The sequence below is a fragment of the Phytophthora cinnamomi genome, assembly GCF_018691715.1.
Source record: "Phytophthora cinnamomi strain GKB4 chromosome Unknown Contig0, whole genome shotgun sequence".
Taxonomy (NCBI): domain Eukaryota; phylum Oomycota; class Peronosporomycetes; order Peronosporales; family Peronosporaceae; genus Phytophthora; species Phytophthora cinnamomi.
In genome coordinates, this window is record NW_027150933.1 from 2,762,446 (window position 1) to 2,788,394 (window position 25,949).

The 25,949-nt window shown below is 52.7% G+C and overlaps 4 protein-coding genes across 4 annotated transcripts; 2 read left to right on the plus strand and 2 right to left on the minus strand.

Annotated features, from left to right (window-relative positions):
- Positions 1 to 3,764: 3,764 nt before the first annotated feature.
- IUM83_02059 (necrosis inducing-like protein NPP1 type) lies at positions 3,765 to 4,514 on the plus strand (the record flags this gene model as incomplete). The annotated part of the gene is made up of 1 exon (XM_067925955.1): positions 3,765 to 4,514. The coding sequence occupies one exon, from the start codon at positions 3,765 to 3,767 to the stop codon at positions 4,512 to 4,514; it is 750 nt and encodes a 249-aa protein (XP_067800656.1).
- Positions 4,515 to 19,249: 14,735 nt separating this feature from the next.
- Positions 19,250 to 19,999, minus strand: IUM83_02060 (necrosis inducing-like protein NPP1 type; the record flags this gene model as incomplete). The annotated part of the gene is made up of 2 exons (XM_067925956.1): positions 19,250 to 19,575; positions 19,642 to 19,999. The coding sequence occupies 2 exons, from the start codon at positions 19,997 to 19,999 to the stop codon at positions 19,250 to 19,252; spliced, it is 684 nt and encodes a 227-aa protein (XP_067801022.1).
- A 153-nt stretch (positions 20,000 to 20,152) lies between these two features.
- Positions 20,153 to 20,587, minus strand: IUM83_02061 (necrosis inducing-like protein NPP1 type; the record flags this gene model as incomplete). The annotated part of the gene is made up of 2 exons (XM_067925957.1): positions 20,153 to 20,195; positions 20,325 to 20,587. The coding sequence occupies 2 exons, from the start codon at positions 20,585 to 20,587 to the stop codon at positions 20,153 to 20,155; spliced, it is 306 nt and encodes a 101-aa protein (XP_067801023.1).
- A 2,765-nt stretch (positions 20,588 to 23,352) lies between these two features.
- On the plus strand, positions 23,353 to 25,713 carry IUM83_02062 (Superoxide-generating NADPH oxidase heavy chain subunit A; the record flags this gene model as incomplete). Its single annotated transcript, XM_067925958.1, has 4 exons — positions 23,353 to 23,373; positions 23,433 to 23,463; positions 24,512 to 24,619; positions 24,716 to 25,713. 4 exons carry the CDS (start codon positions 23,353 to 23,355, stop codon positions 25,711 to 25,713), a joined length of 1,158 nt encoding a protein of 385 aa, XP_067800973.1.
- Between the last annotated feature and the right edge of the window lie 236 nt (positions 25,714 to 25,949).

Consider the following 25,949-nt stretch of genomic DNA (forward strand, 5'->3'; position numbering starts at 1 on the left):
GCAAAACCTATTACAATTATGCGTTACTCGAGTGCTTAGACCGCAAGATATTGCTTATGGGTCAACTTTGTGCACCACTGTGTCATGAGATATTCTTGGGCAAGTCTTGCCTTCCAGCGACTATATTTCGTGTAAACCGGAACTCATAACGCAAAATTGATCGCGAACGCTGGATCAAAAATCCCCCCCACTGAACTCTCCCCAGCCACAGAGAGCTCACTCGCTCACTCTCCAATCCTCCGTGTTCCAACTTCCATTGAGCGGTCGCAGCGATGAACTTGACGGCTTTCGTTCTAGCCACACTCGTGTCACTGGCTGCAGTTCAGACTCAGGTGACCTACATCAACTACGACCAAGTCGAGCCTTTCCCTCGACGTAGGCCAAAAGCCACCACAGAACGAGCCGCGGTGAAGTACAAGTCCCAATTTCACGTTTCCTTCGGATGTCACCCGTACCCTGCGGCTCAAGCTGACGGATTCGTGAGTGCTGGTCTGAAAAGATCCGGATTTTCGGACGGCGATTGCAAGGGCCCCAGCTTGGGCTTGCAAGTGTACGCGCGTCTGGACTGTTTCAAGGACAGAGGGCCGTCACGTTCGCGTGATATTTGCCCAATGGACGGTTCAGCAGGTTCCAGCGTCGTCACTTTTGGGAGGTTGCTGTCGGCTGGATCGACGACCCCGCCTTAAGAACTCGACCATGCTGGGCGTGTCGTTGAATTAGATCATGCGGCTCAGCACGCAAACTCCAAAGTATTTGGACGGTAACAGTTTGATGCTCGCCTCGTTCCTTGGATTGAGGTTTCTCAGAGAAGAAGGGCGAGTTCCAGGACATGCTTCCCGTACGCTTTCAAACCTGGAGACAAAAGACTAACGACTTCCAAAACGGTCAGGACTTCTTGTTTGTCAGCGAAGTTTCCGTCAGAATGAGTGACCATGTATCCGGATAGACTGTTAATGCAGGTTTGAAATACTTGATTTCATTTTTTGCAGAATTGGCGAGCTGAAATTCTTCATGCCCGTGACTACATGTACCACCTTCTCGCTGTCATGACAGTCGAGCATGTTCGAAGTGGAAGCCGTCGTCCTTCAAATGCATTGTCTTCACCTTTCCCTTAAATTAAAGATTTTCGAGTCGAACGTACACTCCGAGCGTACGAAGCCTTGTATCGTTTTTGCTGTCCATATGTAAGGTAATACAAACCTTCATATTAAACTATCGGGGACCCGCGTACGGTGGGAGCAGCTGACGGATGCGGATCGAAATCCGAGATTTGATGAGCACGACGATTTACGCGTTCGCGTAAACAGTTACAATATGCTACACCTAGACTCTGTACTGTACCTGTACAAACAAAATATGGTAGACAAGATACCACTAGGTACAATGCCGGCATACCTTCCGCATACGTCAGGATTTGTTGCTCCCCCCCCCCCCCCGCCCGGCCAGCGGAGGAAGCACTGGCCGCGTCGCTCCTCCTGGTCCGTCCTCTTCGTCGACCCCAGGCGATCGAGATTCCGCTGTCTGCCCACACCGAGAGCTGTGCAAGAGATTCCATGCATCTCTTGAATTCTTCACGCATAGCTTTCCCAGCCGACTTGGCGGGCGGCAGCGGAGCCGGATCCTTGCGCCTTGATCGTAGAATCTGTTCTCATCCTCGTGTTCTCGATCCAGCACCTTAAAAGTCTTCAGTCGAGTAGTAGAGGCTTGACAAGAGCTCGCCCCGCTCCTTGGCCCTGTCCGACGCCTGAATTCTCATCCTGGGCTTGTTGTATTAGCGTGTAGAGCTCGCAGTGTAGTCGTCAGCCAGACGCGGTCGCGAAACGAGATTCCACTGCCTGCCCTCTAGGAAATAGACGCAACCCGAAGGCAGCGCCCGCAGAGCGACGCCGAGGCTCAGCTCGGTGCCGTCTACCGAGAGGACGGGCCGTACCCGACCAAAAATTGGCAATCTTAGCCTACGTTTTCGCGATATTATTTAGGTTAACTTGGTTAGACATTGATCTTTGCTCGTTTCAAGTATCTCTGAGCTTTGTCTAACGCTCTAAATGGTTGTCTTCTACCGCATTAAGCCATTTCTCCGTTGCATCTCTGGTTTTCCCAAAACAAACTTTTGGTAACTTTGTATCACTTTGCACAACATCCGACTGCAGTTTGGACATGATAGATTTCTCGAATCAAACCAAGGTGAAAGCTGAGTACTCGTCAGGTTTTCTACTTTTTCTTCGTCGATCTTGCTTGTCGATTCGAGCTCTGTAGCGGTCAAACATTGTTTTCAAGATTGATCCTACCCGTGCGCGCGGAAGACTCACTATTCATAACCCCTGGACTCAAAAGGTTAAACCAACATGCAAATCCTGCCAATGTTGTGCGACCGATAACATTAACGGAATGAATAATTCCCAAACATGAAATTTCATATTTGTAGTGACTTGCTCTCATGGCGCTCATACCCGCGTTACCCTCGCGCTATGCGACCGCTCTGCAGCGACTTCGCACTCAACCCGTAGTCAACCACCTACATACCCTTTTCCTAATACTTAAGTAAGTGTGCATGTACTTTGAAGGCGAGGGCAAACCCTTCGTGGCGCGTTACATTAGTTCCTTGTTGATGTCAGTGCACTACGTGTTGTAAGCGAATGTGCCAGTTGTAAGCACCTCTAGCGAACGAGCGGGAGCCTCAGTCAATGCGCCTGGTGACACGCACTATGAGGCCTCAGAGAGACCGTTTGCAACCGAACGAAGCGGAGTTCTGCAATGGTCGGGGCGTGGGCCGGGGTAGGTGCAATGCAAAGTAGTTTCAATCTAATCCAGGTTCTGCTGTAAAGAAAAGGTGAAGAAGAGGCGGGCACATCTGTCGCAGCGATCCCCATAGTTTCCAATTAGCACAGCGTCTATGGGCAAACACACCAATATCGGCTAGGAGCTCCTCCTCTCTCCTCCTCCCCAGGGACGCAACTACGCCGCCGCCGGCGTCATCATGAGCGTCCTGCTCTTCATACATGTAGTGGTTGAGCGACCCGCCGTACCAGACTCGCTCTTCTGCTTACGGGAGCAGTCCAATTCGGAATGTAAGATTATGTTTATCTTCTTTGCACTATGCTGTGCTGGAAAAACGCTGTAGTTTTGAGCTCCCCGCGTGTGTGATCATGTATTAGCCCGAAGACATTTTCCTCCTAGGTATTGTGCATGTGACTGGCTACAGTATCCCCTACAAACGAATCTATGACATGTCGACCCATGAGTAGCTATTGTGGTCCACAAACAATTTCTGACTGTTCACAATCTGGGATTCTGGAGATGAAAATCTTCACCTCGAAGACTTTGCGACGTTTCTGCTCTCACTCACCCGATCTGATGCAAATGGTGAATCGCCTCTATTAGTTCTACATGTAACTACAAGATTCAGCATGTTTCCCGAAAGCAAGGCCTTGAGACCGCGCAGTATTACCTGTACTATGTGGTACTTCTAGTTTACGCGGACAGTGTCACTGTTGCTTGTTTCCATAGACCGTATGTCCAATGTGGACATACGGTCTATGGAAGTTTGGAAGTTTGGACTCCAAAGCCTTGAAACGTTCCCAGCTGGCTGGAGGTATAATAGTGAGGATTGGGGCAAATCTTGCCTTTCATCACGTAAGCTGGAGCTACAGCTACTGTATCTAATACAAGAACGTGAAGCTCAGTCCTTGTCACAGCCAGTAAAGCGCCCACTCTCCAACATTCCGCGTTGGGCTCAAGTCAACTCCCACCCCACGGTCGCAACAATGCGCTTTCGTGCCTTCCTCCTCGCCACCGTTGGTTGTCTCGCTGCCGTGCAAGCCAAGGTCAACTGGATCAACCACGACCAAGTCAAGCCGTTCGCTCAACTTGCGCCTACCAACGCTTCCGAGAAGGCCGCGATCAAGTTCAAGCCGCAACTGGATATCTCCTACGGCTGCCATCCTTACCCTGCAGTTCAAGCTGACGGATCGGTCAGTGCCGGTCTGAAATGGGGCGGCAAGGCCGATGGGAAATGTAAAGGTTCCGGCTGGGGTTCGCAAGTGTACTCGCGCTCGGCTTGGTACGAGGGCAAGTGGGCCATCATGTACGCTTGGTACTTCCCTAAAGGCTTTGAGAAAAGAGCTAAGTATAATTACAGCCACCGCCACTTGTGGTTGTATCTCGTTCTGTGGATTGACAACCCTGAGGCCGAGAACCCGGCGATCCTCGGAGTGTGGGTGCGCACCGCGGGCGGGAACGAGCGGCGGACTCCTCCGGACGCGAAGTTCATCGACGGTTCGAGCCTGAAACTCGACTATTACAAGAGCTCCTGGCATGGCAAGACGGGGCTGCAGCTAACGGAAAACACGGGCGAGTTCCAAGACCTCATCACATGGGAACAAATGACGGAGGAGGCTCGCAAGGCCCTGAGCGAAGCCGACTTTGACGGCCACCGGCGGGAGAGGAAGGATACAGACGTCCCCTTCATTGACAGCGAATTCACGGAGAACCTCAAGAAGGCCTGGGTGTTTTAATTCAGCGTGCAGAAAGGTTCTATCTAGGTAGGAATCTCCTCTAAGATGCTAAGGATGGAATAAAAGGAGTATTAACCACCCAACACCCACTCGTTGATTAACAGCTACTAAAACCTGACTACCACCTCCGTTCGGAAATTGATAACCGTTTCCAATCATATTTCAGCCTACTCAACATAATTCCCCTTCTAAACCGATCGGGTTTGAATTCTGAATCTCACGCGCTTTTCCCTGCTCACTGGTCACCGCACACTGCCCCCCGCACACTGGCTTCTGGATTCAAATCGAAAGTTGGCGCCTGAGGGAGATTACGGATACGGGTAGTGAACGTCAGGCCGTCTGGGAAACCCTACTGCTTCGCAACGTAGGAGGCGTGCTTAGGCCCGTTCTTAAGTTCCCGGGAGGAATTCCGGGAAAACACCGTCCCAGAGTCCCAAAATAAGAATGGCAAGTGGGAATTTTGTGTTTTGAACACAACCTTACGAATGTCATAGCCCTACAATACAGCTTATAAATTTCAGCAAATTTGACACCATTCATTATTCACAGTTACGACGACGAAGACATGGTGCAGCAACTACTGATGCAGTGCGATCAAGCAGCAGGTGAGTACGCGGAGCAGGTGAGTGTGTGGGCTCTGGTATACATGGATGCATTGAACCAACGTCGTGAAAAAGCTATAGTGCCACCCTTTCGGTGGCATGAATACGTTGTTGGGGTGCTAGCACACCCTGGGCGCTTTCAGCGTCGATACCGTGTGAGCTTCGATGCATTCAGCCAATTGTGTAGTCTGCTAGAGCCTAAACTATGTGTTCTGCATCCATACTCAACTGTTTGTGTTGAAATCGTCTTGCATTGTATGTCGCGGTGGTTAGCTGGGGGCTCATATGAAGACATTTCCGCTATTGCCATGATGTCTGTACCTACGTTTTTTCGTTATGTGAATTCTGGTATGTGTGCGTTACTTGCATGTGAGGAATTGGCTATAAAGTCTCCTAAAACGAGAGATGAGATGAAAGCACAATGCGAAGCATTTGCTACAAAAAGTTCGGATGGGCTGTTAAGAGGTTCTGTTCGGTGTCCCTGGCGTTCGCGACCGGGGACTCGTGGCCAAAAGAGGAAATTGCAAAGTGAATGAATTAGCCTGCTTAGAAAAAATGCAACCGAGACTGTGAATGTTCCCTACGAGGCTCGAGGCGCTTTCACAGCGCCCTCACGTGCCTCCATGACCCAGGTGTGATATCCTACGGCCTCGGTGAGATCTCAGCTCCATCGACATGGGTGGATCATCCTTGTTTACATGAATCCAGCCCCCTGATGCTCATCATCTGGGGGCATCATCTGGCAGCCGCCAGAACACTTCCCCTCCGCAGAGTTAGCGGTGTCTGCGGCTGCGTGTCGGGCAGGTGGGGTGGGCCGACTACTCGGTGGAGTGTCGAAACCCGGATTGACGAGACCGCTGTAGACGAGGCCTTGGTTGAAGAGACACGGCTTGCAGCATCTCTGCAAACTGCGGCCCCTCCTTGTGCGCCTCGCAGTATCGAGCTAGCAGCACCGGAACATCCGTCTGGAGTGATGCATAGGATTCCCACGTATTCTCGAGCTCGTCCAGGCCAGGCCATTTCACCTCCACCTGCCACTGATTAGCAGTGGTGTTAAGGCGAATCCCACGGAATTCTTCGACACAGTGGCCGCCTTGTGCATGCAGAGCGTGTTGCAGTAGGTCTTCAGTGACTTCCCGCGCTGACTCAGCGTAGAAGCGCGGTCGAGACACGTGGTGTGTAGACGTCACGTGAGGCTTCACCAAGTCTTCGACTTCAAAGATCCAGTCACTAACGGCCTTCGTGACGCGTTTTGGACCGTGCCACTTGATCGACAGCTTGTTTGGGGCCGCTACAACCGACGCAACGAGCACAAAATCACCAACGACAAAATTCGGGGGCTTGGCTCGGGCGGCACGACGAGCTCGCGCTTGCATCCGGCGCTGGTTACTGATTTCCGCCACATCTCAGTGCATTGCCTCCAGCGCCTTGGCAGTTGACGATAGGTGTTCCTGAATCTTTACGTGCAGCGTTCCTTCATCCATCTCGGAAACGGATCCCAACGAAAAAATCGTCGATAGCGGGGTGGTGGCTGGGAGACCCACGAACGCTGTAACAGGAGCACGCCCGCCTAACTTGTCTGATGGTTGCTGGTTCAGGGCTGCCTGCGCCATCCCAACAATGCTTTCCCATTTCGCTGGGGAGAGGCGCCGCTCACTTAGCACCGCTCTCATGCATTTCAGCAGCAACCGATTCACCACTTCCACCGTGCCGTTTGCCCACGGGCAGTAGGCTGTCGTAAAGTGGTGATTTGCGCCGACGGCCTTGGCCAGTTCATCGATGACTTGGTTCTTGAAGTGGGTACCCTGATCGGAAACCCACTGCTTCGCAACACCATAGCGGTTGAACCACGCTTGCAAAGCCGTAGAACATGAGCTGGCGTCCGGGTTTGCCGTCGTCCACAGTTCCACGAAGCCACTAAAGTCGTCCTTCAGCACCAGAATATACTTGCTACCTGAATCTTCATCTTCCGGTAGCGTGAGATAGTCAAAATGCAGCACTTCGTTTGGTGCGGTGGCATGTATCGCGGGGCCGTATGGGCGTGGCTCCTTTCCATCACGCGTCGAGACGCAATGAATACACGACTTGACAAACCGGGACACATCTTCACGGAGTTTAGGCCACCAGCATAAAGCAGAAATAGCTGACGCGGTGGTGCGTTCGCCTCGGTGCCCGCTTCCTCCGGCGTGCGCCACCACACATATCCTCGGAATGAGATCGCCGTTATCTGGGATCCAAACTCGGTCACCTCCAAACACAAAACATGCCTTACTTTCGTCCCACGTGACATGCTCAGGCCTTGACTCCTGCAGCTGCTGCGCGGCGCAAATTTCGGCAAACGTTGGTTACTCAATAGAATTCTCCGTGAGTGGCGATACCGCCGGCACAACCACGACCTGATGCACTCGAGCGACCGATTGACCCATGAGCGTCGGTGGACTACCCCACCTACTGAGCAGATCAGCCCAAATATTGTCTTCTCCACGAACGTGTTCGATGACATACCGATAGGTGGTCATCGTCATTGACCAGCGTTGCAGCTTGTCGGCTTGGTACCTCTGCATGCTGGAATCAGTTGCGAACGGGTTGAACATGTACACCAGGTTCCGGTGGTCCGTGAAGAGATGGAAACCTCCTGGACGTAGTAGCAGGTACTCGAGCCTTTTCGCAGATTCGACTATCGCGTAGGCGTCCTTTTCAATCGTAGGTCATTTGAGCTGTGCCCCCGTAAATCGCCCGCTTAGAAATGCAAGAGGAAGGTGGTCTTGCTCACTCAACGGCTTACCCAGGTCCTGCTCAGATACTTGGGTACAGATGGCTCCCCACGAATCTTGCGACGCATCACAAAACAGACACACGGCTTGTGTGGGATCCGGGTGCGCAAGCGGCACCATCATCATCAAAGTCTCGCGAACTACGCCCAAAGCATCTACATGCTCGCGATTCCAGCCAACTTCAGAGAGAGTGAGACCTTGGAGAGTTGCTTTGATTTTCGACTTCCAGCTTTCTTGGCGGCAGCGTCCACGACGGCCAGTAGTGGTGCAGCGAGAGTCGCATATTGCGGGATATGCTGTCTCATCCAGTTGATAGCACACATTAGCTGCTGCAGTTGGCCGGCATTTGTGGGGTCCGGCATCTCGACCAGGCCCTGCACCCGCGTAGGGCTGTGACGGATACCCTCCTTGCTCACCAACCTTCCACACCATTTAGCCTCCTGAAGAAAAAATGGCACTTTCCCGGATGTAATTTCAGTCCAAAGCTGCGGCACGCCGCGAGCACGCGCTCCAACACCTCCGGCAGGTTAACAGGATCAGCCGCGTAGCCCAGGATGTCATCTAGCCAGGCAAGCACCCCTTTATAGAGGACGGGTCGGAATACCTCCTCAACCACGTGCTGGCAGTAGGCACCCGAGTCTGTCCCGCCCATCGACACCCTAGTAGGTGTAATAATGCCGCGATGCGTCACGATAGAGAACATCTCTTGAGAGGCGGGTTCCAGTGGCAACTGCCAATAGCCCCGAAACCAGTCAAGCGTAAAGTAGCAGGTCGATCCTTCCAGCAATCCGAGGGCGGCCTCCAGGATAGGCATCGACCACAGGATTGTCTCCGTCCTGGCATTCACGGCTCTCATGTCCACAGTCATTCGATAGGTCCCAGGATCGCTCTTGGAAACAATACGCGGCGGGGATGCCCAGCGACTCGAGGGGTTAATGAACGCCAGACCGTTATCTAGCAGCTCCTGTACATGCTGATCAAGGTATGCCATGTGAGCTGGTGGATACCGTCGTGTATTGCTCCTCACAGGAGTGGCGCCTTCGCGATGCCGAATGCGTAACGGCTCTACGCGCACTGGAGGATCTCGACCAAACTCCACGCGAAACACACCTGGTAGTCCTGCAGTATGGTTCTCAGCCGCTCGACTTCCTCAGGCGCTAATCCAGCGTCCGCAGCCTCGACGACCCGGTCCGCTAAAATCGCTGCCACCTGCGCTTGGGCGTTGTCACCCGCAACCCCTAAGTCTGGCGTCGCCGCTCTCAGCTCGGCGGCATTGATCTCGGCGGCTCTTCGAGGTGCGTGCTGAAGGGAAGGTTCTCGAATGAGATGGATGGCACCCCCGTCGCTTCCACTGAGATCCTGCATATCCCACTCGCGGCTGGTGTCACACGCTTGCGCCAAGATAGCATCCACTGAATAGCCGAGCCGCTCCATCACCGGGCGTGACAGCACCAAAGTATGCTTCTCTTTCTCATGCTCAAACATCCAAGCAGGCGTGTTGCGGAGTAGCAATGGGCCCGCTGTTGTCTGGACCTGGATAGCGCCGAACCTGACACGCTTCGTGACTTCAAAATGACTACCATCGAAGGTAGCCAACGTACAGGGACTGCAGGTCTCCTTCCGCACAGCGACACCTCGATCCTTCAGTTCGTGTATCAGCCCCCGGCTAGCCACATTGACATCCGCTCCTGAATCCAGTAGCACGTTGTCCAAGTCGAGGACATTTTCAAGGCGCGCCAGGCAGCCACTTCCGGCTTGCGGAGGGACCTCTTGAAGCTGTAGGGCCTTGACGTGGTGGACTGGTTCAGCGGGCGCGGCGGCCGGCGGCGCGCGCTTCTCCCGCCATTCTCGCAAGAGCTTTTCCGCCTCCCCTGCACCAGCGCGGGGACAATCTTTCACCCGGTGTTCTTCACTGCCACACTTCAGGCAGGTCCGCTTGCGACGCGCTGTCGGAGGTGTTTTCGTGGGGGCACCTTTGGTGGGAGGTGGAATCGGTTTCTTAGCGGGCGATTTGCCCGTAGATGGAGCCTTGGGACTTACTCGGGGCTCCCAGCGCACATACTCCTTGCAGCTGGTGCGCAACCACTTGATAAATGCAACGACGTTCTTGGTGAGCGGCTTATTCGACTCCCGCGCTAACTCGTTCTTCACCGTGCGCCGGAATTGATCTGGAGCCAGGGCATCGGTAAGGTAGCTAACGATTTTCTTCGGCTCCCTCTCCACCATCCACTCCATGTTCTCCTTCTCGAGAAGCTGGTACATCCCGTGCGCGAGCTTTGAGACACGCGAGTCCGCGTCCGCCAACTGGACGTCCATGCTCAGCTTGGTGCTCATAAGCGCCTTCACCTTGTCAAAATCGAGCTCACCCGCAATGCGCCCTTCCCAAAAGTAGTCGATCCAGTCCTCCTCCGTAATATCATCGAGGGGCTTGCAGATATCAAACAGCGCGATGAGGCGGCGACGTTCATCTTCGACACACGCGCCCACAGGCATACGGAAAGGCCGAAAGAATGCTGTTTCCAAGGCGGAGAGCTGCCGACAGTACGCTTCGTACTTCTTCATGAACATCTGCTTGTCTTGTGCCGTAGATCCTCGAAACACCGGTGGGGTTGGCAGGGTTGGCATGGTCTGCACACGTTTGCTCGATGGCGCCTCCTCCTTCCTCTCAGCGAACCCGTCGTTGGATTCGCCGCTCACGTCCACCATGTCGACGTCCTCGTCACCGGAATAATCACGGCACGGCAGCGCAAAGGGACCACCAGCATGAGACAGGGAGCGTGCTCTGGGACGACGGGGAGCGGCACCTTGGGTTGACGGGACCGCCGTGGTCGGCGCGAGGCTTGCAGGCTGGCCCTCGTCAGCCTCCACGGGGAGTTGTGGGGCGAGGGGCTCGACCGGCGGGTCCTCGCCGTCAGAAAGTGTGAACCCGGCCATCACGGAGCGGGGGGTTCAGGGCGACTTGCACAGTCAGGAAAGCGCTTGCCCAGCGACGAGTCGACTTGCACAGCCGGAGAGAGAAGCTTGCACAGCAGTCCACTTGCACAGTGAGGTCCTTTGCAATTAGTACACAGTACTAATGCTAGCTTTGTTCTCTATCCCTGGCGTTCGCGACCGGGGACTCGTGGCCAAAAGAGGAAATTGCAAAGTGAATGAATTAGCCTGCTTAGAAAAAATGCAACCGAGACTGTGAATGTTCCCTACGAGGCTCGAGGCGCTTTCACAGCGCCCTCACGTGCCTCCATGACCCAGGTGTGATATCCTACGGCCTCGGTGAGATCTCAGCTCCATCGACATGGGTGGATCATCCTTGTTTACATGAATCCAGCCCCCTGATGCTCATCATCTGGGGGCATCATCTGGCAGCCGCCAGAACAGGTTGCGTAGGAGCTGTGGATGGATGGTTGTGAAGAATTAAACTCCCTCGAAACGTGAAGTAGCTCACGTAACATCTTATTTTTCTGGCCATTATCACTGCTATGGTGTCAATATACAAGCTTCATGTGATTATCTATCTGGTTTTACATCGTTTTCCATAAAGTGCCCAGGGGGTACGAACGATGTGCGAGCCTTTCAATTATCTTCATTGCGTAACGTATGTTCAAATCTTCCACTCGGCCTGTATCTAGCGGGAGACAACGCATACATACCTACAGAAGGAATGCTGACTCCATACACGTATGCTGACGGAATAAATGAAAGTAAAGATATGTTTAATTTTTTTCTTAGTCAGTTACGTATCAGGATCGAACAGGCATTTAGACTAATGGTTACCAAGTGGAGAATTCTTAAAAAAAAACCACTTGAAGTATCCTTAAAAATGTTCCTAATCTAGTCCATACAATTATGCGGCTTCATAATTTCTGTATCAACAGTCGCGAAAATGGATATGGCAGTGCAGTCGACGTCGAGAGGATTTTTGTGCAGCACCAAAACGATACCAGAGAACTTGGCTACATTCCCTCAAGCATTGAAGTTACAAGCGAACGGCCCCGAACGTGTGTTCTTCGAGACGATATTTGCATGTTTATTTAGTCACAAGGCAACCGCAGACCTCAATACAACATCGACCGCAACACGTTGACGCGATCAAGCGACGTACCAATATAACAAGAGCCAATATCGCATAACACATGAGTTAATACAAACAGCAGCATTAGCACAATATAATGACAGCAACAAACATACAAAAGTAGGCCCCAACCATTTTTATTTGCATCGAGTAGGACAACTAGTCCTATTACAGGCATGCTTCCATCTCGTTGCGCAGCTTTGCATTGCAGCACCGTAATTCTACAACCGCTACGTCGTCATGAAGGCGCCCTGCTTCTGTGAGCTCGGAGAGGCGGCGGCGCATTTCGGTAAGCGACCGCTGCAGACTGACCAACAGCTCGATACCTTCTTTTTTTTGCGGATAGCGGCCGCTCGCATCGTCACTGCATGTTCTGTTTCGCTTCGAGCATCTTTTTGACGCTTTAGCGTCATGCTTTCGTCAAAGAAGGCGATCTGGCGCTTTGTCAGAAACGTCCTCTCTTCGTTGAACAGCAGCTCCTTCAACACGTCAACCACGCCGTCCCCACGTTTACCTATTACACACTGCAAAATATAAACACACGGGTAATTAGTTATTATTAAAAAATATTTTCTAATGCTATGTCAGAAAAAATATTACCGTTGCGTTCATGAGGCGGCTTGGCAATCATCGTCTGAGAAGTCGATGAAATCTCCATGGAATCCACAGCAATTGAGGCGGGCAACATGTGGGTGATGCATTTGTGGAGGTTTGGGCGAGTGATGGTGGTCAGTAGATGCAGGTAGTAGACGTCCATGCGTCTACCATGAAATGCAGCGAAAGGTTTGTGGTTTCCTGACTTCGTGAAATTCGCATACACCTCGCGGTACTTGCACGTCAGGCTCTTCCACATTGCCCACAACTTGGCGCCATCGTGCCGGCGGAAGTTCGCGGCGTCGATACTCCCAAACTCGTTCAGCAGGTGCAGGATAGCGTTGAAGCTTTCATTTTCCTCATCGTTGCAGTCACTAGTCACATGATTCCATATGACCGAATCGCATCCGGTAGCACGGGTGCCCAGAGCTTCACGACTAGCCAGGTCACCAAGACTTGCAAGTCGCTCACAGTGAACACCCGAAAACGGTACATTAAGGAGCCTAAACATACAATCCACCGTCTTGCGATCGGCTACCCCCTGTTGAAACGGATCCTCCGTCACCCCAGTTGCTTGAATCGACTCAGAAACGATGAGCGAGGTCCGGAGAGCTGCCAAGTACGCCGCCTGGTTAAGCGAGGCAGGAGAAACCTTAAAGTGGCGGCATTCTGCCCGCAGTGCGTTTGCTCCCCACGTCTTGTACGTCGCCATCGCGCCTTCGACTCGATCTAGCTCCTCACTTGGCTGCTGTTGCGTATGAGGCGCTGGAACCAACACCAGGACGTTGCTGTGTCACTCTATGCTCTCGTGCCTCCGCCACCGATGCTGCTCTCACGGCGGGATCGTCGACGACAGCAACCTCCCACAAGTAACGACGCTGGAACCTGCTGAACCGTCGTTTGGGCAAATATCACGCGGACGTGATGGCCCTCTGTCCTTGAACCAGTCCAAGCGCGCGTACACTTGCAAGCCCAAGCTGGGGCTCTCTAGATCAGGCCGAGAGGATGATCCGTTTTCCGACAAGGAAGGAGGCGACGACGCTATTCTTAGGGTAGGCACGTAGGCACGACAGCCTGGGCGGAGTAGGACTGGCCCACGAAGGGTCATTCGGAGTTTTGCGACGCGAACGAAACAAGTCAAGCTTCAGCCTTTCTACAACTTCTACCTCAGCTAGGATGTCCTCTGCTCAAGTTACCATCGGGGATCTTGCTTTCGTGGGACCTATGCATGTTCCGGAGTTGTCGGAGTTTACTTGCGTTCGTGTTCAGCGTGTTGATGGGGACACGACGCATATCACAACAGTGGGAGCGGAGGAAGATGTGGATGGCCAGGAGTTGTCTGCCCCAACCGCCACTATAGCTTTGCGCACGGTGGAGGCATCTGAAATCACTTTGTTGCCAGGTTCCTATGTCGGTCGACTCGTGGCGTTTGTGCACCCTGCAGGATCACGGGATGGTACTTGGGCTTATGGTGTCGTCACCCCCTACGATCATAACGTTAGCGGTGATCTTCTTCACGTAATGGCGGGGAAAATGACTGTGCCTGTTCGCGTACAAGATCCGCCCACTTCGATCATTTAGGTAGACCCTATCAACTCTATTTACAAGTCGGCGCGTCCATTTCGGACATGGTGCTCAATTCGCTAGAGCTGCTCCAGCAACAGGACATGGTCTGTGGCGTGTACCGCAAGCGTCGTAGCGTGATTCCGCGTGAGGTTCGAGCTTTGTTACCTAAGAACTTGTGCCCCTAGTGCGTCCCCATGATTTGCAAGTCGTTAGTGTCCGGCGTCAACACGTACTGGAGGTGACAATGGGATCAAGGAAACGTAATGGGCTTAGTTTATACCGTGACCCGCAGGCGACAACAGGCTTAGCAGACCGCGCGCGTAGGGACAATGACGACGCTGATAGCGACGACGCGATTCCGAGCCTTTCCAGCATCACCAGCGAGCGCGAGGACGTAGATGTCGTGGCGCTGCAACACCAGCATCGCACTCTTGGCAAGCGACAGCGGCACGTTGGGCATCCCATCGATTCAAGGGGTGATGAGGTTGAGGATTATGCGAGCGATCCAGATCAAACGCGGGTACGAGGTTCGTTTCGGCCCTCGGCTATTCAGCGCCAAGTCCATCGCGTGATTGTTAACGTGCGACACCAAGGTAAGCACCCTCAATCTTTGCTAGAATTTTTGCAACATTCTGTCCATGCCCAGTTCCTGGCGCCGCCACCCGTACTTCGGGGTCTCTACGATTTTAGCTTTGGGGTCCGAGGGCTATCCATCATGCATTGTCGGCCTGCTGATGTGCTGACCCGGGTGGAAGCCCTGGAAGCAACCTCGGCATCCGCAGATTTTTCCGAGAAGACCAAATTGGGCCCAGCAGCTTCAGCCTCGTCGCGGTCCGACGTTCTCGAGGCGCTTTGCTGCCTGCACGTGTTTGCCACCTATTTCTACAACCAAGATGTGGCCAACCTAATAGACGTGGCTATACGCTTCATTCGGCGTTCGGTTGGAAACTCGTGTTGGGTGACCAGCAAGTTCTGTAAGTATCGTGGTCTCATCGTGGAAAGCAACCTTCAAGCGGCTGTGACAGTACATGCAGAGTTCTCCCGTAATGATGAAGAACTCCTGGAGCTACTCAACGTGAGGGCAACTCACAGTCCTACGACATCATCTTCCCGTCACGCCGGACACGGCTCCGAGCCGCGACAACAAGACCGAATTCGGCGACCGCAAAGCACCGTTCCGATTGCGGTACTATCAGCCCTCCCTTGCCAAGGTGATAAACGCCTCTGCATGAAGTTTCTATCTAACATGGGATGCACGGAAACGAACAAGGAGGGTGTTTCGATCAAAAACGAGCTCATTTTCGCCCGAGTCAACTTCCAGACGTGGTCAAGACTCATATTCAGGAGAAGTTTAATGGTCTCGCGCAGGCGAACCAATATCTCTGACTAGCGGCCTCACAGGATTACGTTGCTGGGGGCAGTGGTTTAGCCAAGCGCCTACCGACTGCACTAGATCGGACAACCTGCATTCTCCAGCGGCTTTACGAGGAGGAAATTACCGCCATTCATCGTCAGTTGTCCACATTTGCCTCCCGGTACGGTGTCGTCATGCCTGCGTTTAGACGTGACTCCACGGCTATCGAAGTTGTTCAAGTTCATTATTTATCAGCTTTAGCTCGTCAGTCCAAGCTCTCCCTACCAGCATTCGTACGACTTATCCGAGGTCAGACGGAGGCTGATCCCCGACCGAATAAAGCGCTGCAAGTGCTCCCTGTGTCAGACGACCTGGCTGTTCGTGCCACGTACGAAGCATGGAACGACATTGTTCATCACGGTGTGCGCCCTATCTGGAAGCCCTCCAAACCACATCTGCAAAACGTTCGACCATCTAACCACAAAATCCCGTCAACTCATATATCAAAGGTGCGGAAACACATCCGTCAAGGTTAACTTGAAGGATGCTACCTTGTGCTCGACACGGAGGTTCTAAGTCTATGGCCGGAAATTTTTATCAGCCCTGTGGGTGTGGTGGAAAAGGGGGACAGCGATATCCGAGTAATCAACAACTATTCATTTCCGACGGATGCTTCAGTCAATGATTTCACAGACACCACCGACTTTCCGGAGATTACATATAATCCTCCGCGCGATATCGCATCCCGTATACACGTGTTCCGGGTGCAGCACCCTCACGCTGATGTGTTAATCATGCTCGGAGACGTCTCCGGCGCATTTTGGCACGTGCCGATGTGCGAATACGATGTGCATATGTTCGCTTTCCTTTTCGATGACTACGTGGTCATCGATCTATCTTGTGGATTCGGGTGGTGCGGCTCACCCGCGTATTATTATGTGGCAGGGAAAATAATCAACAATCAGTACGAGTGCTCACGCCCGACCGATCCGTCGCCCCTCGATGCCACTACCTTCAGCGGGAACGTCTGGTGCGACGACCACACCTGCGTCGAGGTGGATACTGGATCCCGGTGTCGGGACGCGAATATTGCCCTACGACGTGCGATGATTACGGTGCTCGGCCCCTTCGCCGTTAATGAGAAGAAGTTTACGCAGTGGAGTACACAGAGCAAGGCATTGGGTTTAAATTTCGATACAAAGAAGGGAACCGTTTCGATACCGGAAGACAAGATGGCACGGGCTTATCGGGATGCCCAGCTGCTTTTAAAGTCTTGGCAGGCCTCCAAAACGGAGCTGAACAAGCTTCTAGGTGTTTTCCGACACTTGGCTGTGTGTTTTCCGTCTGCACGAGCATTTTATCAAAGGATTCACGAATTTTCTATTCGATTGCATTCGTTCCAGAAACGCCAGCTGAATGAGGGTGTGGTCGACGACTTGAGATGGTTTCGTACGGTTCTCACCTTTCAGTCTCGGTTCAACAGCATCCCGGTGGAACAATTTGCACACGTCCTTCAGCTCTCCATTCACGTGTTCATGGACGCGTCCAACACAGGGCTTTGCGCCATCAACCCGATGCGGCACGAATACATCCGTGCCCAGTTTGATAGAGCAGAACTAGCGGCCATTCGATCAGAGACATACGAATTTTCGATCAATGTGCGTGAACTCACGAGTGCAGTATTGGCAGCTCTCCACTGGGGCCCATTGTGGCAGCAGTGTGCCTCAGGAGCCACAACGCACGTCCGATTCCACATTGACAACATATCGGCTGTATCATGGTCAAACCGGCGTCTGAGCAGTCATCCCAGAGCCCAGATGCTGAATCGACTTTTATCGTTAGCGGAACTTCAATACCGGTGCCTATTCACAGCCGAACACATCGCCGGTCGGGCAATATAATGGCCGACGCAGGTTCAAGAGCATGGACTCCAACGGACCCTTTATGGACTAATTGGACTAAACTCTCCGCTTCTTGGTCGCAGGTCGCTGTCAGTCCTCCCTTCGACAATCTCTCCGCCATCTGGGAAGCATGCTGTGCGACCGAGCTCTGGCGGTCACTACCACAACCAAATATCGGGGAGCATGGAAGCAGTGGTCGAAGTACTCACGAATGATGGGTTGGTCACCATGGTTGTCGGGCGTGGGGCGAACTAGCGGCAATAAATTGGGCTACTTTGCGGTGTATCTGTGGAAATTCGGATGGAACACGGCAAGCCCAGGGAATCAATACCCCACGATTCAAACGAAGATTTCGTCGGTCATATGGTTTCACAAGCGGTATCAAGGCATCGACGTTATCCGGTTGCCTCGGCTTCGCATGATATTACAAGGCATAAGACAGCTTTCCGACCCAGTCCGGAAGAAATTTCCAGTCACACCCGCTTTTCTACGCGTGCTGCGACGATCGATCACGATCACCTCCCCTCAGCATCGCCTTCTGTGGGGTAGCGTGTTGATTGCATATTTCTTCCTGCTGCGACGGTCAGAGGACCTGGTTATCGGTCATAAGAGAAGTGAATACCGTCTAAAGTACCAAAACGTCTACTTCGCAGACGAGAAAGGAACTCCGGTCACGCCTGCAAAAGCTAAAGCAGTAACAATCGGTCTGGAGGGTTCGAAGAACGACCAGTACGGCCGCGGTGCATGGCGAACCATGCACGCGTCCGGAGACAAACTGCTCTGTCCAGTTAGAGCACTTCGTCACATCAAAGTAGCAAGGAAGCAGCTTGGAGTCACAGACGCAGAACATTTGTGCGTGGACCTGAACGCAGCAACGGTGGCAAGAATGCTGAAAACGACCGCAGTTATCGCAAAGGTGCCCCCGCGAAATTACGCGACTCACTCACTAAGGATTGGTGGGGCATCGGCATTGATGAACGGCCGAGTCGACAGTCTATCAATTAAGCTTTTGGGGCGGTGGGTGTTAAACTGCTATGAAGCATATCCCGTGCAAGCGGCAGCAGCGACCAGAGGACTCGCGGGCCGAATGGTGTAAGCTTCGAGCATCCCGACGCCGTGAGTTGCATTTTCTTTGGGGGGCCGCCACTCCACGCCCTCGAGATTTACGAAGCAATACAGTATGCAAATTGACCCCCACGTCGAGCCAGTTGAGTGAGGAAATTGCAATCGCGGCCCGACAATCGGGATCCTATCAGACCAGCACTCACGAATCCGTCAGCGTGAACCGCAGGGTACGGGTGACATCCGAAGGAAACGTCAAGCTGGGGCTTGTACTTTACCACGGCTCGTTCAGCGTGGCTTTTGGACTTGGCCGAGGGAAAGGCTCGACTTGGTTGTAGTTGATATAGGTCACCTGAGCCTGAACTGCAGCCAATGACGCGAGTGCGGCTAGAACGAAAGCCCTCAAGTTCATCGCTGCGACCGCTGAATAGAAGTTGAAACGCGGAGGATTGGAGAGTGAGCGGGTGAGCGCTCTGTGGCTAGGGAGAGTTCACTGGGGGGGGGGGGATGTTTGATCCAGCGATAACGATCAATTTTGCGTTATGAGTTCCGGTTCACATGATAAATAGTCGCTGGAAGGCAAGATTTGCCTCAGCATTTCTCATGACACAGTGATAAAGTTGACCCATAAGCTTATGGCATCGATATCGTTTCGTCTGAAGCACTCGAGTAACACACAATTGTAATAGTAGTAGTCAGGTTTTAGTAGCTGTTAATCAACGAGTGCGCGTTGGGAGGTTAATACACCTTTTATTCCATCCTTAGCATCTTAGAGGAGATTCCTACCTAGATAGAACCTTTCTGCACGCTGAATTAAAACACCCAGGCCTTCTTGAGGTTCTCCGTGAATTCGCTGTCAATGAAGGGGACGTCTGTATCCTTCCTCTCCCGCCAGTGACCGTCAAAGTCGGCTTCGCTCAGGGCCTTGCGAGCCTCCTCCGTCATTTGTTCCCATGTGATGAGGTCTTGGAACTCGCCCGTGTTTTCCGTTAGCTGCAGCCCCGTCTTGCCATGCCAGGAGCTCTTGTAATAGTCGAGTTTCAGGCTCGAACCGTCGATGAACTTCGCGTCCGGAGGAGTCCGCCGCTCGTTCCCGCCCGCGGTGCGCACCCACACTCCGAGGATCGCCGGGTTCTCGACTTCGGGGTTGTCAATCCACAGAACGAGATACAACCACAAGTGGCGGTGGCTATAACTATACCTACCTCTTTTCTCAAAGCCTTTAGGGAAGTACCAAGCGTACATGATGGCCCACTTGCCCTCGTACCAAGCCGAGCGCGAGTACACTTGCGAACCCCAGCCGGAACCTTTACATTTCCCATCGGCCTTGCCACCCCATTTCAGACCGTCACTGACCGATCCGTCAGCTTGAACAGCAGGGTAAGGATGGCAGCCATAGGAGATATCCAATTGCGGCTTGAACTTGATCGCGGCCTTCTCCGAAACTTTGGTAGGCGCAAGTTGGGCGAATGGCTTGACTTGGTCGTGGTTGATCCAGTTGACCTTGGCTTGCACGGCAGCGAGACAACCAACGGCGGCGACGAGGTAGGCACGAAAGTGCATTGTTGCGCACGTGGGGTGGAAGTTGACTTGAGCCCAACGCGGAATATTGAGGAGTGAGCGCTTTACTGGCTGTGACAAGGCCTCAGCTTCACGTTCCTGTATTAGATGCAGTTGCTGTAGCTCCAGTTTCCATGATGAAAGTCAAGATTTGCCTCAATACGGTACACACTCTATTATGCTTCCAGCCAGTCCAAAGCTGGGAAGCAAGCAACACTGTAAGTTAGAAACACTGTACAGTATTCCCTGTCAAATCTGGAAAGGTCGGACCAATAGAGACTGCGAGGTAGGAAAGCTTGTACAGTAGTGGACAAACATGCAAACGTACTGAATTACTCGATTAGAGGCAAAGAATATCTCATGTCGAAAGCTGACGGCTCCGTCAGCTTGGATCGCGGGGTATGGCTGACATCCGTAAGACACGTGAAGCTGCGGCTTGTACTTGACTGCAGCCTTCTCCGAGTCGGTGGTGGGCTTGGCCTGGGGGAACGGCTGGACTTCGTCGTGGTTGATACGGGTGTAGACCTTACGTTCGGCTTGAACCGCGACGAAGGAGGCGACGGCCGCCAGAAGCAACGCGATTAAGTTCATCGTTGAAAATGGGTGCTCTTGTGCTTGGCGTGGATTTGGAGAAGTGGAGCCGCTTGTCCAGCATTCGTGATCAAATGGCTGGCTCCCGGCCCATCTGTGCGTACCAGCGATCTGGTGCGGGATTTGCCTTACATGTCTGCTCGTAGATGGTAAGAGTTCATTTTGGCTGGGTGAATGACACACATATTATTCCTATTTTGAAGATTTTTTTTTAGATTGCCTCCATGTTACTCTCTCACCGCCTGACCTCGACTGTGAGCATCGCTGAAAATTGTCAAACGACTTTCAGTCGGGCACAAAAGATGCCATCCTTCAGTGGCATTTGCTTCCCCGTCGTCTTATAACGAGCGAGTCGAAGTTGGCATTGGTCAGTGCACCACGAGCTTCATCTGTATGCTGGTCCCAAGGTACGAGTCGAGCTTCACACTCGAGCCATCAACATATTTCGATTCAGCTGGAGTTTGTGTCTTGAATTGCCAGTGATAATTGAACGACACACCGAACATAGCCGAATTTTTGAGCGCAGGATCGCTGATTCAGACGATTGCAACCTCCCAGAAATGTCGACGCTGGAACCTTCTGAATCGTCCTTTAGGTAGGTACCACGCATACATTATGGTCCACTTGTCTTTTGAACCAGTCCAAGTGCGAGTACGCTTGCGAGACCAATGCTGGAGCCCTTGTACCCGCCGTCCGAAAACCCAGTGTAACGCATTGTGTTATAATATAATGTATACCATAGTGCATAAATTCTTCGTATTATACCATGGTAGATGGCATTACATGGTAATTTAAGATGCGTATTACGGGACGACTTACGGGACGCGGTAATTTATGATGCGTATTACGGGACGACCCAACAAACAATTGCATTCAACAACGAGTGGCCATGAAGTGGGGAGCTGGTCTAGCGTACAAGAGAGTACGGACTTTAAGTTGCAATATCACTTTTCACTCTGCCCTTTTCAAAAACAAGCTTCCACTATGTTACAGCCGGAGCCTTTCAAACCAGCGCTCACGGAACGACAGCGTATGGGTGGCGTCCAAAGGAGACGTGGAATTGAGGCTTGTGTTTGACAGTGGTTCGCCCAGACGCGGCTTTTGGCTCGGGTTGAGGGAACGCTTGGACTTGGTCGTGGTTGATGTAGTTGACCTTAGCGTCAACTGCAACCAATGGAACGAATGCGGCTAGAATTAAAGCCCCCAAGTTCATCGTTGCGGTTGTGCTGAGCCGACTTGAACTCAGCGAGGAGGATGGAAGAGTGAGCGATAAGGCGTATTTGTCCTAGCAAGCAAGAGTAATCCAACGCTGGTGATCAGTTTTACGTTATGAGATTCGTTCAAGGGAAACCTCTGCTCAAAACCAAGCTTTGCCCATCCAATCATGGCACGAGGCAGTTGGAGATAAAGTGATTCTACGTAGGAAGGTAGCTGAGCCTGATGCTTGCTACGTGTACAGTACTCTACAAGCACCTATCCGTGCGGTTGCAGAATGATGTGATGCATTACTCGACAAATGTAGTGCTCTACTCAGCAGTCGTCTAGTGGCATTTCGGGTTCAAACATTAGCGGTTTAGTCAAATGCCTACAACGGCTCACACCTTTAGCTCGCCGAATTAAAACGGCCAGGCCTTCGCAATATAGGTCGTGAACTCGCCATCCTTGAAGGGGACTTTCGTGTTCTTCCGCATGAAGATTTGTGTGTCATAGTGGCTTCGCTCAGTGCAGTACGAGCCTCTTCCGTCATCTGTTCCCACGTGATAAGGCCCTGAGACTCGCCTCCTCCACCGTTAGTTTCAGCGCCATATTCCCCGCCCAAAACCTCTTGTACAAGTCCACTTTCATGCTAGAGAGATTTAAGCCACCAGAACCCACACACCAGGCTTGAGGCTTGCTCTGGTGGGGATGCCTGTGGCTATCCGACCCATTTCGGGACCGGGTTCTGATACCCCTCATTACACTATGGGGCATTTTTCGGCACTTGGGGCCTCCAGCCCACCCAACTATCCTACACCGGGGTGCGGGTTGGCAGGGCGGACCACTCCACGGAGTGGCTGCTCGTCCAAGATATTGCCTATCTCCGGCCTCCGTGGAAAGTCCCGCACTCGGCGGGGATCGATCCCGGTACCTCCCGGTCTCACCACTTTCATGCTAGAACCGTCGACGTACTTTGCTTTCGGAGGCGATCGTCGCTGGTACCCGATGGCTGTGGTCACCGACACTCCCAGGATGATCGAGTTGTCAGCCGCGTCCAAACCACGACATGTTGCCACAAGTGGCAGTGGCTGTACGAGTAGGTTTGCTGCCAGCCTTTAGGGAAGTATCAGGCGTACACGATCGCCCACTTGTCCTTGTACCAGCTCGACCGGAAATATACTTACGAGCCCAAACTTAAGCCTACGCAGTCTCCATCGCTCTCACCAGCCCACTTCAGGCCGGCACTGATCAATCCGTTCGCCTGGACTGCAGCATATGGTTGGCACCCGTAGGACACCTGGAGCAGGGGTTTGTACTTGACCGCGGCTTTCTCCAAGTCGGTGGCAGGCTTCGGCTGAGCAACGGCTGGACTTTGTCGCGGTCGATAAAGCTGACGCTGGCTCGGGTAGCAGCGACACAGGTAACCGCGGCGAGGAGAAACACACGGAAGTTCATCTCGCTCTGGTGGTTCTTTCTGACGCGTATTGTTGGTTGTCAAGTGATCTTCAAGCCTTTGTCCAGTTTGCTGTTCGCACCAATCGACTGAGAAATCTTGATCCTACCTAGGTATGACGAAAGGCTGCTTCAAGGTGCGCGCTGATCTGTAGGACAGAAAAGGTTGTCGCTATAACGCGTTGCTTGTGTACAGGATCTGCTATCTGGATATCTCTCCAGATCAGGTTCTCATTCTGCTTGGCCAAACTGACCTCTCCAGTAAGGCACGCTCGCTCTCTTAAACTTAGCTTTCCTGAGCAGCTCCGAGCAGGCTAAAGCCGTAAGTGGTAGGTGCATCTCGCACCGCGTGGGGTCAGATAACGCCAATATACCAAGGAAGGAGGCTGACTCGAATGAGCTCTCCAGGCCCATTGCTAGTGAACCTAACGCAATTTTGAAAGGCCAGTGAACGTTGCGGCGCCACCAAACTGCTCTCTCGAATTGTGGTCAACGCCAAGGCCGTTTCGCTAAGTCCGTTAGACACCGTCACGAGTTCTGACCACACCAGAGACTTTCAGCGTTAGTCCTTCCATTTGAGGTGTGTTCTTGTCAAGCATGGCACGAACACCGATCAAGCATTCTGCAAATGAGAGCACGCGGCCTACAGCATGAGGAATGACCCAAAGAGGGAAACGCGCGCTGTTTTCGAGACGCCTGACACCCCTAAAGCCACCCACAACTATGTGCCCGTGCTCGAAGGCATCGACGGCAGCACATTATCCTGGTCCTCTCACAACCCGCATGGAGTCCCGATTCTCGACGTCGAAGGGAGATGCTCGATCACGTACAACTTGGAGGATAGCGTGAATACCCTCGCTCTTACACAAGGGAGCGAACCACAGACACATCGGCCACATCCGCCGGGCCCCTTGCAGCGATTATTACGGTCCTGGATGGTGCTGCGATGGAAGCTCTCGCGGAATATTTTCTCGGTCACGGTGCCGCTATTGACTTCGGAGACCAGCCTCAAGCTTGGAGACGTGATGATAACGCTACCGATTATTGCAGGGATTATCACTTATTCAGCACTACAAGCGAAGGTTCGAGATGTAGTAGACGCCGGGACCCCGCCATCTATTGCGTTAGCTGTCGTTTTTGGTTTCGCAGTGCGAAACAATTCATTGCTGCTTATTTGCACGGGAATCCCCTTCGAGCGAGCGCTCTTCTACCACAAACTCGCTGCCTTTGTCACGATTATATTGGCAGGTCTCCATGCGTTTGCCTTCGTGCTAGGTTTACGAAAAGGCGAGCAGAGTCTGGATGATCCCAAGGTGGTCACTGGTTGCGGTGCGTTCTTCGGACTCGTGCTCATGTATTTGCTGTCGCTGAACTGCATCAGACGTAAGTTTTTCGAGTTCTTCATTCGAGTTCACTGGGTTCTCTTCCTCGCTGTTGTAGCGTTCACGATCCTACATGGGGCATGGCTTGTGGTCGTAGGGGTAGCTCCTTGGGCGATTGATATGCTGTATCGACTGTTCTACCGGTCTCGAGTCTACGCCCACGGAACGTGCAACAGGCTGACAAAAGGCGTCGTCGCGCGCAACCAGCTCTCTATCTGTGCTCTACCGGGGAATATCACGCGTATTCAATTTCCCCGAGTTCACCAAGACACGGGCGAGACCTTTGACTATGAAGCTGGGCAGTATGCCTTCCTGTGTATCCCGTCCATCTCGTATTTCCAGTGGTATCCCTTCACTGTCGCGTCTTCACCGCACGAGGCCATGATAACATTCTACATCAAAGCGTTGGGAGATTGGACGACTAAACTATTGACCGCAGCTCTCAAGCGCGAAGCCAGCGCCATGAGACTGGATGGCCCGTCAACGTTCGATCTGCTTATTGACGGCCCGTACGGCAAACTCTCGCTCGACATCATAACGCCGACGATTTACTCCCACTTTGTTTTATTTTGTGGGGGGATCGGCATGACGCCGATGCGCTCTATCGTGAACTGGTTGCATCATGAGTGCTACTACCGCAACCGTGGCGTTATTCCTCACGTGAAATTCATCTGGTCTGTGAAAGATATCGAAATGATCGCGAGCTTACTGGCACGTGAAGAACCGAGACGAGATAGTTGTCTGGAGGTGGACGAAGTGGCATCTTACTTTCCCCATATCTTAGCTCATCCGAGAAATACCAACTCCCCTACTGACGCTTTTGTCAGCGAGGTGTATCTGACACGGGATATCTTGGACGAAGAAGCCCAAGACCTCCCAGAGCTCGCGAAGTGCCTACACAGTGGATCCCGCCCGGATATCATCGCTATTCTGCGGGAAATGGGCGAAGAAGCCAAGAACAGCGCTAAAGCCCGCGTAGCTATTCTGGTTTGTGGACCGGCAGCGTTGGTGAACGACGTTCGATACGCGAGCACGAGACTTGCTCGGCAACTGAAAGTTCGCTACGATGTACACAGCGAGACGTTCGAGCTGTAAGAGCGTGAAAATAATAGGATCGATAGAAGATCTGGGCTCGCACAAGCACAAGAAAAGTTTGCGTTATCCTTGAAAAGGACAATACGGTAGTGTTGGCGCCAGCTATAGTAGCCAACCCCAATGGGTCCGCACGTGCGGGAGACTGTTGGAAAATGAGCGTATTGGCGTCAGTAGTAAGCGTCTTACGTTCAGAATGTCGCCGTGGTCCGCTTACGCCACGTGGCAAAAGTTACCAC